The sequence below is a fragment of the Tachyglossus aculeatus genome, chromosome 16 (genome assembly GCF_015852505.1).
Source record: "Tachyglossus aculeatus isolate mTacAcu1 chromosome 16, mTacAcu1.pri, whole genome shotgun sequence".
In the NCBI taxonomy this organism is placed as follows: domain Eukaryota; kingdom Metazoa; phylum Chordata; class Mammalia; order Monotremata; family Tachyglossidae; genus Tachyglossus; species Tachyglossus aculeatus.
Window position 1 is genome coordinate 29,884,545 of NC_052081.1, and position 16,668 is coordinate 29,901,212.

At 40.7% G+C, this 16,668-nt stretch overlaps 1 protein-coding gene across 1 annotated transcript in view; it reads right to left on the reverse strand.

Annotated features, from left to right (window-relative positions):
• Window positions 1-16,551, reverse strand: part of NHLRC2 (NHL repeat containing 2) — a 49,291-nt gene extending 32,740 nt beyond the window's left edge. Inside the window, exons 1-2 of the mRNA XM_038758616.1 lie at window positions 16,365-16,551; window positions 10,782-10,934 (exon numbers count right to left, since the gene is read on the reverse strand). Coding sequence (XP_038614544.1) covers window positions 10,782-10,934; window positions 16,365-16,551 — 340 coding nt within the window. The remainder of the gene's footprint in view (window positions 1-10,781; window positions 10,935-16,364) is intronic.
• Window positions 16,552-16,668: the final 117 nt, after the last annotated feature.

Consider the following 16,668-nt stretch of genomic DNA (forward strand, 5'->3'; position numbering starts at 1 on the left):
TTGTTAATATTTCCATTCCACATTCTGCCCTACTGACTTTATTTGGAACTTCATCTATCCATAGATCAATAGTAGGATTGGGCTGTTTCTCTAAATATGAAAAACCACTTTTTAAAAATAATTAAAATCATAAGACAAACCACTTGTGACATTCGTCAACTAGAAATCTTCAGCTTTTACAAATAGTGATTACATTTATTTTTCCTATCTCCTAACCCAGGGGATTTGCTACCTTTTTCATTTCTGGGGAGACCAAACTCTAACATCAACTAGTTCAATCCATCACTAAATCCTGTCGATTCAACCTTCACAACGGTGCTAAAGTTCACCCTTTTCTCTCCATCCAAACTGTTACCACATTAATCCAAGCATTTATCTTATCCTGCCCTGAGTACTACATTAGCCTCCTTGCTGACCTCCCAGCCTGCTGTCTCTCCCCACTCCAGTCCATACTTCGCTCTGCTGCCTGCGTCATGTTTCCCACTTCTCAAGAACTGCCAGTGGTTGCCCATCCACCTCTACATCAAATAAAAACTCCTCACCATTGGCTTTAAAGCATTCAAATGCTTTGTCCCCTCCTACCCTACTTCACTACTCTCCTACAACAACCCAGGCCACACACTGCACCCCTCTAATGTTCACCTTCTCACTGTACCTTGCTCTTGTTTACCTCACCACCAACCTCTCACCCACATCCTGCCTCTGGCCTGGAAAGCCCTCCCTTCTCATATCCGACAATTACTCTCCCCTTTTTTTCAAAGCCTTAATGAAGGCACATCTCCTCCAAGAGGCCTTCCCTGACTCAGCCTTCTTTCCCTTTTCTTCTGCTTCCTTCTGAGTCACCCTGACTTGCTCTCTTTATTCATCACCTGGGGTAGATAACTTCTCTGAGCCTCAGTTATTTCAGCACTTGGTACAGTGTTTGGCACAGAGTAAGCACTTATAACTACTGCAACAGCCTCCTCACTGACCTTTCTGCCTTCTTTCTCTCCCATCTTCAGTCCATGCTTCATTCTGCTGTCCACATCATTTTTCTAAAAAAAAGAGTACTTAGTCCACACCTCCCCTCGCCTCAAAAACCTGCAGCAGTTGCCCACCCAAACTCAGCATAAAACAGAAATTTCACCATTGGCTTTAAAGCACTCAATCAGTTCTGCCTCTACTTTGTTTCCCTCATCTTTTACTACAACCCAACTCGCACACTTCGCTCCTCTAACACCGACCTATGTACCTCCACCTCATCTTTCTTGTCGCTGAAACCTTGGCTCACATCCTCCCTTTGGCATGGAATCCCCCAATCATATCGGACAGAACACCACTTTCACTTACCTTCAGAGCCCTACTAAAATCACATCTTCTCCAAGAGGTCTTCCCTGACTAAGTCTTCCCTTCTGCATCACCTCTGAACTTCAGTTTAAACTCTTTAAGTACTTTGATATTTACCCCTCCCTCAATCCAACAGTACGTATATATAGCCATCTATAATTTATTTGAATGTCAGTCCATAGTCCGTAAGCTCCTTGTGAGCAGAGATTGCGTCTACCTACTTCACTGTATTGTACACTCCCTGGTGCTTAGAACAATATGCTGCACACAGTTAAGACACAATAAATACTTTTGACTGTTTAAAATCCTTCAAAGTACCCCAGCAGCAGGTTGATAGGAAAGATTTTTCTGTTACAGAAACCAGACTATGTTTTGTGCTTGTCTAGTTCTCAATGATCCTCACCTTAAGTTTCATAAATTTCCAGGTAGACGTGAGACTTGCCAGTCTATTATTTTCAGGGAGTTTGTTGGTGACCTGCCAATCTTCTAGTACTGTCTACCTGTAAGAACAGTTCTTCTCATCTACCTTGCCACTAAACTAACCTGCTGAGTCCTTTCAATTCCTCAGACTGATGGTGGATATAGAGCACTGGGAGTCAGAAAGTCATGGGTTCTCATCCTGGCTCCACCACCTGTCTGCTGTGTGACCTTAGGTAAGTCACTTCACTTCTCTGGGCCTCAGTTACTTCATCTGTAAAACGGAGATTGAGACTGTGAGCCCCACGTGGGACAGGGACTATGCCTAACTCAATTTGCTTGTATCCACCTCAGTGGTTAGTACAGTGCCTGGCACATAGTAAGCACTTTACAAATACCACAATTATTACCATTAGTCATTTTGTTTACCAGTTTGGTCTAAAGCATCCTGAGTGGTTACTATAATTTGATCTAGTGCCTTGAAACTGTCTACTATAGAAAACAAATTCAGTGTTGGAATTTACTTGTTCCCTTTTAAAGACCTCATTAAAGAACATATTGCATTTCTCAGCCAACTCCTCTTTATGCCTGACTGCACTATGGTCCTAAGCGGCCCAACTAATTCCACTATCTTCTTCCTACTTTGGTATACATGGAATTATTTCTTTTCATTATGCATTTGGGAAAGAACACTGTTTGGGAATTAGCAGGTAGTAGTTTTCCACTAATACATGTTAATCTGGCAGGACTGCAACACTTGGAAGAATCGGTTGTACCCAGACCTGCAATGTTGAATTGGGTGACTACTACAAGTTTTTCTTAACACACAATTCATCATTAAGGCAATCATGTTGCAGGAGAACAAAGCTTATTTGAAGAGTCACTGTTAGTTCTACGATCCTTTGCAGAGTGCTCTTCAAACCCCCTTGTTCTACCAAACACAACTTACCCCTGACTTTCCTCTTTTTAGTAGGTTTTTCTGGCCTCCTCTTTTTAGTAAAACAAAGTAGCATGCAGAGAAGAAGCTACACTGTTCATCTGCTTTTTCTTTTATAATGCCATGGTGGGTGAAAAATCTCAGGGGTCCTGATCTGTAAGCCCTTGCTCCTGGTATGCATTTATCTATCTGGCCTTTTCATTAAAGGACCCTGAAGCACAACTGTAATCTTTATCCTTTGAAGGGTCACAGATAAAGAAAGTTCCTTTCATTTGTGTTCGGTATTTATCTGTTGGAAAATCAACTACACCATAACAGGATTTACTGAAGTTACCATGGAATAAACCAAACTTTTAAAAAATAAGGTGCAAATAAGACTACATATGTTTGAGCACCAGTTTCCACTACCCAACAGAACACGGTCCAAAAAAAATGGCCAAGCCCAGAGAACTGGACTTTTCAACACATGAGTTCAAGTCCAGTGAAGCCATTGAGCATTAAATCAATATTTTGGGGGAAAAACACATTTGATTTATGCTTTATAATAGCAATTTAAACATTTTATTTTCAACAGTTACATCAGTCTCTCACCATCACTGATGGAAACTTTGTCATTAGAAATGTTTGGTTTTCCTTCTGCTCCAGCATCCTAACACCATGGATACCTAGAAAGTGGAATCCAAACAGCACTTAAACACCTAACATTTCTTGGAATTGAAAGTAAATGCCTGGTTCTTTTTCCTTTCAATACACTTTCTTCAGAAATACCCTTAATGGTTTTTTAGTTCTCAGACAATAATTTACATGACTAAAAATCACATTTTAAAAAATTCGAACAATTAAAGGACTTCCAGTAAACTCAAATACTCTCTAAAAAGACTTACATTTTAAAACATAACAACAGGCAGGAGTAATGAAATGGAGAGTGAATTGCAAATAGCAAACCAACCCCATTATCACTTTAACGAGAGGACACATTTAAATAGCTTTCATTAATTACAGTCTTCCATTTTGAATGGTTACTATAATGCTATTTTATAGGGAAATAATTACAAATGTATTTCACAGTATGTAGCAGTAACTTCCTAGAAAATAAGGCCACACAGATTATCCAACTACATCCTCCCAACACTCTCATAACAGTGTAAAAACATACATTTGCCTAGCTGTTAGCTGCCTTCTATGCCTCATCAACCAAGAAAACAGGTGTCGGTATAAAAGAGAACGGAGAAGTGACGATTTTAAGATTCTTAAGGGTGGGGCCTATGCCTTTTACTTCTTTTATACCAATCAATAGTATTTATTGAGTGTTTACTTTGTGCAGAGTACTAAGCATTTAGGAGATTACAATACAACTGAGTTGGCTGACATGTTCCCAGAGCACAGGTTTACAGTCCAAAGGGATGTAACTGAGTATCTAGTACATAGCTTACAGTAGGCACTAAATAACCGCTGTTGATAATGATGGTGTTAAACAGTTTAGTATAATAATAGTAATGTTGGTATTTTTTAAGCACTTACTATGTGCCAAGCACTGTGCTACGCACTGGGGTAGATACAAGGTAATCAGGTTGTCCCACGAGGGGCTCACAGTCTTAACCCCCATTTGACAGATGAGGTAACTGAGTCCCAGAGAAGTTGTGTGACTTGCCCAAGATTACACAGCTGACAAGGGGCAGAGCTGGGATTAGAACCCATGATGTCTGACTCCCAAGCCCATGCTCTTTCCACCAAGCCATGCTGCTTCTCTACTATATACTAATATATACTCTTCTCTACTAATATATATATATATCTGAGCACCTAGAACAGTTATAGATATGCATTCTGTGGGCACTGATAAATTCTTCAGTGTTTTACACCATTTATTCTACTGCAGGGATTAGGCAGTTAAAAAACTGAGCATTTTAAGGATTTAGGTAGCCAACGTACGTATTGACAGATAAAGAAAAAAATCAACCATTACATCTGTTTGTTTTAGCACATTCTGCATTGGCTATGTTTTTGGCAACCTCACTCTTCCCTTTTCTACAACTCCTATAAATCTGCAAAAGTTCAAATGGCATATTTTCAAATAGTGGTTGACTAAGGGCCTAAATGGTGGGTATCATTGAGCCAGATACTTGAAATCATTATTTTAAATGAAAGGATTCCTAGTTTTGAACATAAATTCTATTTAGGTATGTAGTGTGAAATCTTGAAAAAAAATCATTTAGCAAATGCCACCAAAACGTTCAATGAATTCTTTGCAGTTCTGTTGGAAAACGCAAGATGAGATCTGGATACTACTACCACCCAGTCCACACGTTTCTTTCCTCCAATGCCAACCTACTCACTGTACCTTCATCAGTCTGGCTGCTGACCCCCTACCTATATCTTCCCTCTGGCCTGGAACTCTCTCCCTCTTCAAATATAACAGACTCTTCCCATCTTCAAAGCCTTATTAAAAATTACTTCTCTTCCAAGAGGCCTTCCCTGACTAACTCCTCATTTTCCCTACTCCCTCCTCCTTCTCACTGCCTATGCATTTGGATCTGTACCCTTTACACACTTGATATTCAATTACTCAACCGAAGTTATTGAGCGCTTACTGTGTGCAGAGCATTGTACTAAGTGCTTGGGAGAGTAAAACAGAGTTGCATACTTTTTGCAACCCAAAACTGTAGAGGGGCTGTAGAGGGGGAATTAAATTTAGCAATAAGGGAGCAGGAGAACACAAGAGAAGACAAGGGAGGTGAGGAGACTAAGTGGTCACTTAAGACTGGCTCTCTCACTTCTATTGCACTCTCCCAAATAGGGTACAACAGACTGATGAATTAACAATCCCAATTCCTTCTGTACTGCCCTGACCTGCGGGGTCATCATGAATTAAATTTTTCACACATACTTTGTCCCACTCATACCCTTTGGTTTCTCCTCCTACTCTGGCTTGGCGTTATCACTGCTTACAATTATGTGGTATAAAAAATAATCTTTTATTTGTTCCTCAAGATTGGGGTGATGTGATTATTAGTATTACTACCAATAAGAGTATTTGTTAAGTGTTTACTTAGCATTAAGCGCTGGAGTAGATTCGAGATAACCTGACTGGACACAGGCCTTATCCCCCAAGGCTCATGGTTAAAGGGGGAAGGAGAACAAGTATTTAATCCCCATTTTCTAGGTGAAGAAAATGAAGACCACAGAGGTTAACTGACTTATCTGGGGTCACACAGCAAGTACACAATTAGAGCACAGGTCCCCTGACTTCCAGGCCTGTGCTCTCTCCACTAGCTCACACCTTTCCTACTAGGCCACACTGTAATTTCATAAAATGTTTCTATTTAGACCTTATATTGCTTTATTTCATACTAACTTCAAAAAAGTTTCCATTTTTATGCTATTTCACGAGTGAATAGAATTCATAAATTACATCAAAAGCAATCCTTAAATATATTTTATTCTTTTAAAAATCTGCCAAATTATTTCATTGACAGTTCATTTGTAGTTATAATACCCTTAAAACCATTTGGTAATTACAATTTTTAAAATCTTATTTTTAAACTAATATTGCATATGTAAGCATTGTCTTACGGGAGTCAAGAGTATAGAGTTGGGCCTCCTTAGGACTATTTTTAAATATTAATAAGTACTTCCTCACCACAGGACAACAGCAGAACATTTTTGGCCTACTGATAACATGAACTGAATATCCACTGGAATTTAAAATAGCCTGTTGGATGCCACTCTAAGAACCAAAATAGCTCTATCACAGATTAAGAACACAAACATATCAGATAGAGATATGAGAAAGCATCTAAATCCAGGCAAAGAAAATTTCACTTGCAGCTTTTAAGTTGCACATGGTAAACTTCGGGTGGATCTGTTTCTAGGAATATGAATGACAGCTCTTTTCATTACTTATAAAATATTTCTTAAATTCAAAACTTTGAGAATCACTAGATTCAGTATATAAATATTACCTACATACCCTCACTTTGATACTTTGTACTTACACTATACAAATATGAACCAAATGTTCTAATTTCAAAGCATTTTCACTGCTTGTGACAGTAAACTATGTAAAGCAAGCTTAAAAAATAAATAAAACTACAGGTGAATTTGAAGATAACATTTTTATAAGCCTTGATCATATTGTTCAATCATCACTATATTCCATTTAAATTAATTCAATTCTGCCATTACAAACGTTTCCATTATGCGTTTTGGCCAGAATGTTGCTAGGGAATTTTCTTTAAACAACACAAGGCTTCTCTGGCTACAGCATGATAATGTCAGAAGAAGTGGCTGTGGGTGGGCAGACAAAGCCTTAAAGAGGAAATACTACAAAGCAAATTTTCCTCAACATGGGGTTTGGAGAGAATGTAACTCACATTGTAGAATTGGGTCTAGTTGTTCACTATTACCATTTCCCTACTTAATTATGGCAGGAGCCCTAGACCTTCATTTTTGTGGATTCCTCTTCATTTTTGCCAATCCCTAAAGCATGAATCAAAGCACTACAAAAACTTGAGCATTTCATTGCTACTACTTGAAATATTTTCATCTTATGAACAATTCATAATGAGTACCAGAAGTTCAAAAGAAAGAAAACCAACTGTACCCTTTCTGGAACTCTCGATTAAAAATCAGAGTGTAAGCCTAAAATTAGACTGAAAGCCCCCCTCTAAACTGTAAGCTCGCTGTGGGCAGGGAATGTGCTTCAAATTGTGTGCCCTGCACACAGTAAGCATTCAATAAATACGACTGAATGAATATTGTGTTGTACTCTCCTAAGCGTTTAGTACAGTGCCCTACACAAAGTGCTCAATAAATATGATTGATTGAAAATAGAATTTTAAATTTCATTTTTTATTGTTCTTCAAATTATTTTGCATTCTTGCTTCTGATCCATTTTCATGAAAGATGAGTGACTGCAATCAGCTGATTGGTTAAATTACTCTAACCTCCCTGTCTAAAAATTGAGGGCTGCCTTCTTGTAAAACAACTCGATAAGGAAAACACAATTTAGCCCTCAACCGTTCTGATGCCACATGCAAAAGCACAATCAGTTTTACTGCAAACTGTGGCATGCTGAGCCCAAATGGACTTCAGCTGTCAGACAAACTTTCTCTAATTTCTTGATAAAGGGGGAATGAAAACACACATTATACCAGAATTGTATATTCAGTTTTTCTATAACGTTTTAAACACATTTCACTTTGAATCAAAAATAGCTTTGACTATCAGAGTTCTTTTAAATATGGAAAAATATGGTTGGGAAAGTTATTAAAATGAAAAAATAGAATGCATATTTCCTTGATTTACACTGTATTTAACCTGCATCTCATGACCCTTGAATTTCTAGATTCTTGACAAGCTGAGATTTGGAACATTAATCAAATGCTGAATTAACTAGATAGTGCAATATTAATTAAAAATGGACTGAACCCCTCTTCAGTCATATTTATTGGCTGCTTACTCTGTGCAGAGGACTATACTATGCACTTGGCAGAGTAAGCAGACATGTTCCCTGACCATAATGAGCTTACAGTCCTGAGAGGGAGACAGGACATTAATATGAATAAGTCATTTATGACTCCAGGTTATCCATGGAAAAGCATCTAAAGAATGAAAGGTTAGACTTGGTGAATGAATGTTTATGAAGCTTTGAATTGCCTAAGAAAAAATATATTCTCAAAGTTTTTGTTCCTTTTATTTCCTTCCCATAAAATTATGTATGAACATCTTAAATTAAAATTAATAACATGTAGATGATATTTTGACAGAATACAGAATGAATTTCCAGTGGGCAAGGAACATGTCAACCAGCTCTGTTGTACTGTATTCTCCCAAGTGCTTAGTACAGTGCTCTGTGCACAGTAAGTGTTCAATAAATACCAATGATTTATTCATTTTTACACAGCCAAAAGAGCACCTAGCATGTACTGAGCAATTAAACACACTAATGGTTACAGTTTCCCTGTATTTAGCTAGCACTGCAAATAACTAGTTAAGAACAGGACAAATGATCTGTCCAGTTTTACAGAATACTACTACACCTCCCTCAAAAATGAACAGTGTTTCAAGTTGCAAATGACTTCAAAAACATTTCTTGGCATTTCCACTGCACTGAACATAAACAAAGTATACTGTATAAACGGTTTAGGATGGAGTGCTTCTGTTTTGGGAAAAAAAACTGCTTCAAAAATGGAAGCACTTACATAGTCAAATGAAGCTTTGACTTTTATATTAACTGAAGAACTATGAGGTTATAAAGTTTACATGCTTCATCCACCCTGATCTACATAAGAACCATCATCTTTTGGGACCTCATTTTGGCAGTGAATCCAGGGCATATACAAAGACATACACAAAGTAATTTCTGATAGAATTTGCAACTGCTTATCAGAATTATTTTATTTACCAAAGTTCCTTGAGACTTCACAGCTGTTAATTTCTTATCTCAACATCACCAGGTGTTTCCTCTTCCCCCCTTTACTCTTATACAAATATATACCAACTTCTGTGCCTTGTCTCCTGGACTGTTTTTCCATCTTCTGAGCTACTAGTTTACTCCACTTTTTTCAAACAGCATGTCTTAGGCTTTTGTCTCCATGGAGCCATGGCAGGCTTCCTTTGTTGGAAACAATATAACATATAGTCATTGATTTATGGCTATACGCCCCCACCCCCCACAACTGTCATATTTTAAGTTTTTGCATTTTGAGCTCTTCCCTATTTTGTATGCTTTCTGAGTGGCAGAAGTTGTTTGTAACCAGACCACCTGCAGCCTACAGGAGTGCAAAGACCCTCCTTTCCAGAACTGTTTTAGACACTTGGATTGTTGATTCTGTATTTGTTTTGTTTCTGATTGTAATTGTGAAAGCTGTCTGTTTAATAATAATGATGATGGTATTTGTTAAGTGCTTACTATATGCCAAGCACTGTTCTAAGCCCTGGGAAAATTATAAGGTAAACAGGTTGTCCCATGTGAGGCTCACAGTCTTAATCCCCATTTTACAGATGAGGTAACTGAGGCACAGAGAAGTTCAGTGACTTGCCCAGAGTCACACAGCTGACAAGTGGCGGAGCTGGAATTAGAACCCAGGACCTCTGACTCCCAAGCCCATGCTGTTTCCACTAAACCATGCTGCTTCAAAGATTGAGTCCCCACCTGGCGTAATGGGCCTAAGCTGTTACCTTCCAGGGTTCTTCACATATAGGTGTTTAATAAATACCATTCCTACAACTACTACTCTGTCAAACTGTTGCATAAAATGAGCAGATAGTACATAATGAAACAGGGCTCAATAAATATTCCAAAAGCTAAAACCTATGTCCTCCTACCCTCTCCAGCTTAATATGACCATACTGAACTCATCTCCCCTTTAAACCAGAGGTGTCCAACATGTAGCCTACTTGACTACCAAGGGTAGTATGCCTGAGATTTTTTGCTCACAAGTACATATGCACACATCCATAATTAATTTATATCTATCTCCCCCTCTGAACAGTAAACTCCTTGCGGGCAAGGAACATATCTACTAATTCTGTTGTACTGTACTCTCTAAAGTAAAGGAGCAGCCTAGTTGTTAGAGTATGGGCCTAGGAGTCAGGAGGACCTAGGTCCTAGACTGGGCTTGGGTAAGTCACAACATCTCTGTGCTTCAGTTACCTCATCTGTAAAATGGGAATTAAGACTGTGAGCCCTATGTGGGACATGGACTATATCCAACCTGATTACCTTGAATCTACCCTAGTGCTCAGAACAGTGCCTGGCATATAGCAAGCGCTTAACGAATACCATAAAGTAAGCACCCAATAAATACCTCTGATTGATATAATATCCTTTGTATTCCCCTTCAGTGCGTAAGTACTTAATACTGCTGCCAATGGCATTTGTATCACAGAGAGCTAAGCATACAATTAAGTTGGACATTTTTTCATAACCTTTACTGAAATGAGCCTGGAAATATATTTTAGAAGGAAGTAATACCAAAAATTCATCAGCTAGGCAGAGAAAATAACTAGTCAAATGTTTATTCGCTCATTAACAAGTGACTCAACCCTTCTTCTGTGATAACAGGAAATTCTGCTAAAGCCATTGAAGAGTGATTACCTTTATCAGTAAACTTTTGTTCTAGTGCATGGAGATCAGGCAGCAGGTGAATGCAGTTAATGCAGCAGTAGGTGAAGAAATCCAGTACCACCACTTTCCCAGAGAGGTCTTTGTACATATAAATTGGGCTTTCTGTGTTCAGCCATTCTAATCCTGCAATACATACATAAGAAATTGCAATTACTAGAAGAGAGGACAAACAGACATTGAATTAACTCAGCAAAAATTCTTATAAAAAATGTGCAGTTTAAGTGTGTGTGTGGGGAGGAAGAGACAGATGTCTCCAGCTTCCCAGTTTGTTTGGGTTGGGAATGGGGGGCCAGCATTGGACATAGGCTAGCAAGGGGCCCAATGGCAAGTCTGGTGGAGCAATGGTACCTGGTAAAAAAAAACAGAACAAAAACTTCTGTCACCCTCTTCTATCTGAAAGGCAAAGCCGAGAAGGAATACAAAGGGGATTAGGGAGGTTAAAGTGGAACCAGGATAAAGAGGAACCTATCAAAAAAACCCATAACCTAAAGAGTTCATACCACAGGAAACTGTGCAAATTGAAAACATCAGAACATTCAAGAGGGATTAGATAAATGTACAAACAAAAGATACATAAAATTTGATAGTAGAGGGATAGATTGAATTCTGCAGTGAAAAGGTTAAGGATTATGAATCCTTAACTTTTAGGAGACGTGTCATATTGTATCTGTCGGTATACCAGGCTGAATGGACTATGGGTCTGACCTCTTCATGGTATTTCATATGTTCTGCTAATTTCAACAGCTTATAATATCCACTTTGGACTGAAATATAGCTTATTGTGGTGTGGGCTGGTGGGTAAAATGATTTGTAGCCTAATTTGCCCATTAAACAATAATTAAGGACAGGTATTTTTAAATCTCTCCCAAATATAAACCTATGTATATCAATCGCAAACATCTCTTGTACATATGCATGTATTTATCTATTAGCTCCACTGTTTGTCCGGTGGGAGTATGGCCCTAGAATTTGGGTGACCTGAGTCCTAGTCCTGGCTCCATGGAGAAGTGAAGTGACTTGCCCAAGGTCACACAGCAGACATGTAGTGGAGCTGGGATTAAAACTCAGGTCCTTCTGACTCCCAGGCCCATGCTCTATCCACTAGGCCATGCTGCTTCCCAAACAGACCAATCAATCAATCAATCAATCAATCGTATTTATTGAGCGCTTACTGTGTGCAGAGCACTGTACTAAGCGCTTGGGAAGTACAAGTTGGCAACATAGAGAGACAGTCCCTACCCAACAGTGGGCTCACAGTCTAAAAGAACTGTGAACAAGGAGACCAAAATGAACAAGGAGCCACTGAAGATGTCTTGGGGAGTGGACAGACTCAGCAGAAATCCTGAAAACGGACAGCTATTGTAAGTGGGAAATACTCCAGTTCCGAGGTGGCTACTCCAGAAACTGGCTGCTGGTCCTCCTTTGGCCAGCACTCCTCACAGCACTGGCTTTGAGCTGGGATCACTCTGGCCATAAATGGGTTTTGCCCATAAAATTCTTACATGCACTCTGCAACGTGCTCTCCCTGCCTGCCTTGCTGCTCCTTGCACCTTGCCTCAGCAGGGACGAGCCTTGCCAGGGGTGGGTCAGTGCCAGTGGAGCCCGGTAAAGCACTTGCTCTACAATCAAGTTTCTTCTTGAGGGTGATTGGCCTTGATGTCTCTGCACCAGAATCGAGGTTTGTCTTTCACTTACAATCAGAAATGCCAGAGTCATCATCACTATCCCCATTATAAGTATCGACAGAGTGAACTTATTTCCATTAAATCCCATCTAGTAAGGTTCCCAATCTCGACTCTATAGTAATAGCCAACTCTCAATTATTCATACTAAAAGCGATAATAAATGATAACTAGCCTGGATAAATAAAATCCACATATCATTTTAGTTCGAGTCTGCCTTTCCTCCAAATCAACCTTCAAGGAATATACCCTATTAGAAAGACATAAATTATTAGTCTGACTTGTGGCTCCTTAAAATTTCCTCTTCTTAGGGTGGACAATTAGGGTAAGAGGACCAAAAGGAAATCAGAAGGATAAGGAGAATACACTGAATAATTCATTCTTTGAACAATTATGGTGTGAGGACATATTTGACTAAATCTTGACCATTTCTTAGAAGTGATCCTTCCACACTCCCCGACAACCCATCACCACACTTAGTCTGGCTTAATAAGCTTTTCTTTCCCCTGCCAGCATACAAAAGTTATTGAAAAAATGCTAGTTCATGGGAAAGGTCAATGGAAGCTGCAGGCAGGCAGCCCAACAAGAGAAAAGATTCACTCTATGGGTAAATGGAGAGAGAGGAGCCACCTGCCATGGCAACATTTAGAACCTTCCTGGATATTCCCCACCTTCCATCTTAGCACTCACGGGTACATCTATTTATTACCTAATCTTTACTTTTAACTTCTTTGTATTTATTATTTTGCTTCCTTAACCTATTTTATGTTAGCAATTACAACATTGTATGTCTTGTGAGCACTAGGCTGTACTTACGCACTTTGTTCAGTTTCTGCACACAGTAAGTGCTCAACAAATACCACTGATTGATTGAGGGCAGTCATAATGCTTTTTGCTTCTGTTTGACACCCTCAAACAACCATGACAGTGCTCTGCATACAATAGGTGGTGAATAACTACTATAGAATTTGATGATGATGATTGGGAAAGTTGGAGTCCTTTTGAACCAAGAAAGGCCTGCCTGGGAACAGTTCATTTCCCAGCAGTAAAGTTCTGTGGTTATTGTTCAATTGTTTTGTTTTATCCTGCCATTCTTTTAGTGTGCTGGCCCTCTCCCTTGAAGTGTGAGCCTCCAGTGGTCCAAGGCCACCCACTGAACCTACATCCTTGTACCTCTCTTTGGACCATCAATCAATAGGTGGTAGTAGGATGGAAAGCAGCATGGCCTAGTGGATAGAGCACAAGCCTGGGAGTCAGAAGGTCATGGGTTCTAATATCATGGGTTCTAATACTGGCCCTGCCACTTGTCTTCTGTGTGACCTTAGGCAAGTCACTTCAATTCTCTGAAGGAGATGGGATTTCAATAAGACTTTGAAGCGGGGGGAGAGTTGCAATATGTCATACATTAAGAGGAAGCTCCAGGCCAGAGGGAGAATGTGGGCAAGGGGTTGGTGCTGTGAGAGATGAGATTGAGGAACAGTGAGTGGTTCAGCATTAAAGGAACTGTAAGTAGAGTGCAGGCATTAAAAGTGCTTATTTTTTTATCACTGTCATCACCACTGCTGTCGTCATTACCAGTACTACAACTTCTGGTGATTGTGGGAAGATGGGCAAAAATTTGAAAACCAGTAAGAGGGCCCAACACAGCTGATGCCCATAGGGCAGGGCCCTCTAGTTACTCTTTCAGTTGCTCAACAAATACTGTCAAAAGGCAGCTGGAACAGTTTCTTGCTAAAACCAGCTATACCAGGAGAGGCTGGGTTGCAGTCTGAAATCCACATCTCACCTGTTAAATTATTTGAAGCCTACTTAGGTGCAGCTGAGAAGCAGTATGGCCTAGTGGAAAGAACATGGGCCTAGGAGCCAGGGGACCTGGGTCCTACTCCCGGTTCTGCCAACTGCTTGCTGTGGACTTGGGCAAGTCACTTAACTTCTTTGTGCCTCAGTTTTCTCAACTGTATAATGAGGATTCATTATCTGTTCTCCCTCTTAGTTTCATTCATTCATTATATTTATTTAGTCCTTACTGTGTGCAGAGCACTATACTAAGCACTTGCAAAGTACAATTCGGCAACATATGGAGACAGTCCCTACCCAACAACAGGCTCACAATCTAGAAGAGGAGGACAGACAGCAAAACAGAACAAGTAGACACGTGACATACTGTGGACCCAATGTGGGATGGGGACTGTATCCCCCCTGATTGATCTGAATCGACCCCAGTGCTTAGACCAGTGCTAGACACACAGGAAGCACATACCAATAATAATAATAATAATAATGGTATTTAAGTGCTTCCTGCATGCCAAGCACTGTCTAAGCTCTGGGATAGATACAACGTAATCAGATTGCCCCACGGGGGGCTCACAGTCTTAATTCCCATTTTATAGATGAGGTAACTAAGGCACAGAGAATATAATAGCATTTAAAGTGCTTACTATGTGCAAAGCACTGTTCTAAGCGCTGGGGAGATTACAAGGTGATCAGGTTGCCCCATGGGGGGTTCACAGTCTTAATCCCCATTTTACAGATTTGGTAATTGAGGCCTAGTGAAGTGACTTGCCCCAAGTCACACAGCTAACAGTTGGCAGCGCTGGGATTCGAACCCATGACCTCTGACTCCAAGGCCTGGGCTCTTTCCACTGAGCCACGTTGCTTCTCAACCAATACCATGACCACCAGAAGGTCATGGGTTCCAATCCCTGTCCCACCACTTGTCTGGTGTGTGACCTTGGTTGAGTCATTTCACTTCTCTGTGCCTCAGTTCCTTCCTCTGGAAGATGGGAACTGCGAGCCCCACGTGGGTCAGGGACTGTGTCCAACTCGATTTGCTCGTCTCCACCCCAGCGCTTAGTACCATGCCAGGCACGTAGTAAGCACCCTAAGAAATACTGTCATCATCATAATAAGAATGATGGCATTTGTTAAGCACTTATTATGTGCAAAGCACTGTTCTAATCATCATCAGCATTCCTCAGGGGCGTTTGCTGGACGCCGCAAAAAGCGTGAGATAGAACGACAAGCACAAAGTCCGATTCATTTCAGGATGAAAGCATTGCATCCTCTGGCGTGGGGGAACCATAGGTGAAAAGCAGCGGGGCTCACTGGAAAGAGCCCGGGCTTGGGAGCCAGAAGTCATGAGTTCTAATCCCGGCTCCCCCACAAGTCTGCTGTGTGACTTTGGGCAAGTCACCTAACTTCTCTGTGCTTGTTACCTCATCTGTAAAATGGGGATTAAGACTGAGCGCCATGTGGGACAACCTGATAATAATAATAAAAATAATGGCATTTATTAAGTACTTACTATGTGCAAAGCACTGTTCTAAGCGCTGGGGAGGTTACAAGGTGATCAGGTTGTCCCTGGTGGGGCTCACACCTGATCACCTTGTAACCTCCGCACATAGTAAGCGCTTAATAAATACCATTATTATTATGTCTGCTGCCGTGTGACTTTGGGCAACTCATTTAACTTCTCTGGACCTCAGTTCCCTCATCTGGAAAATGGGGATGAACTCTGTGAGCCCCACGTGGGACATCCTGATCCCCTTGTATACCCCCCAGCGCTTAGTAATAGTAAGGGAATTAACAAATTACTATTCTAGTAATAGAATAGTAAGGGATTAACAAATGCCATCATTACTATTATTATTACGCCCCGTCTGCCGGCCAACTGTTTCACCTGTCTTACATGTCTTGATACCTGTCTACGTGTTTTGTTGTGTCTCCCCCTTCTAGACTACGAGCCCGTTGTTGGGTAGGGACCGTGTCTGTTGCCGACTTGTACTTGGTCCAAAGGTTAGCACAGTGTCCTGCACACTGTAAGCACTCAATAAATGCGATTGAATGAATGACCCCGCGCCAAACCTCTCACCTTCCGCAAACTCGGGGACTTTTAAGTCCCTCTCCCGACTGTCCACCTTCTGGAGATACTGGTAGACCAAATGGTCTTTCTCCTGGAGGGTGACGGCGTCGAGCAGGGCGTATTCCAGCGAGGTTTGGGCGGGATACAGGCTCGACAGGCTGCAGGCCTCAGGCCCAACCGCCACCACCGCCGCCATCTTGGCTCCCTCCCTCCCCTCGCCGCCTCTGCGCCCCATCCTTTCGTTTCAACGCAGCACATTCAACAACAGACCCCCGAATTAAAAAAAAAAAAAACCAAATCCCCGTGTCAAAAC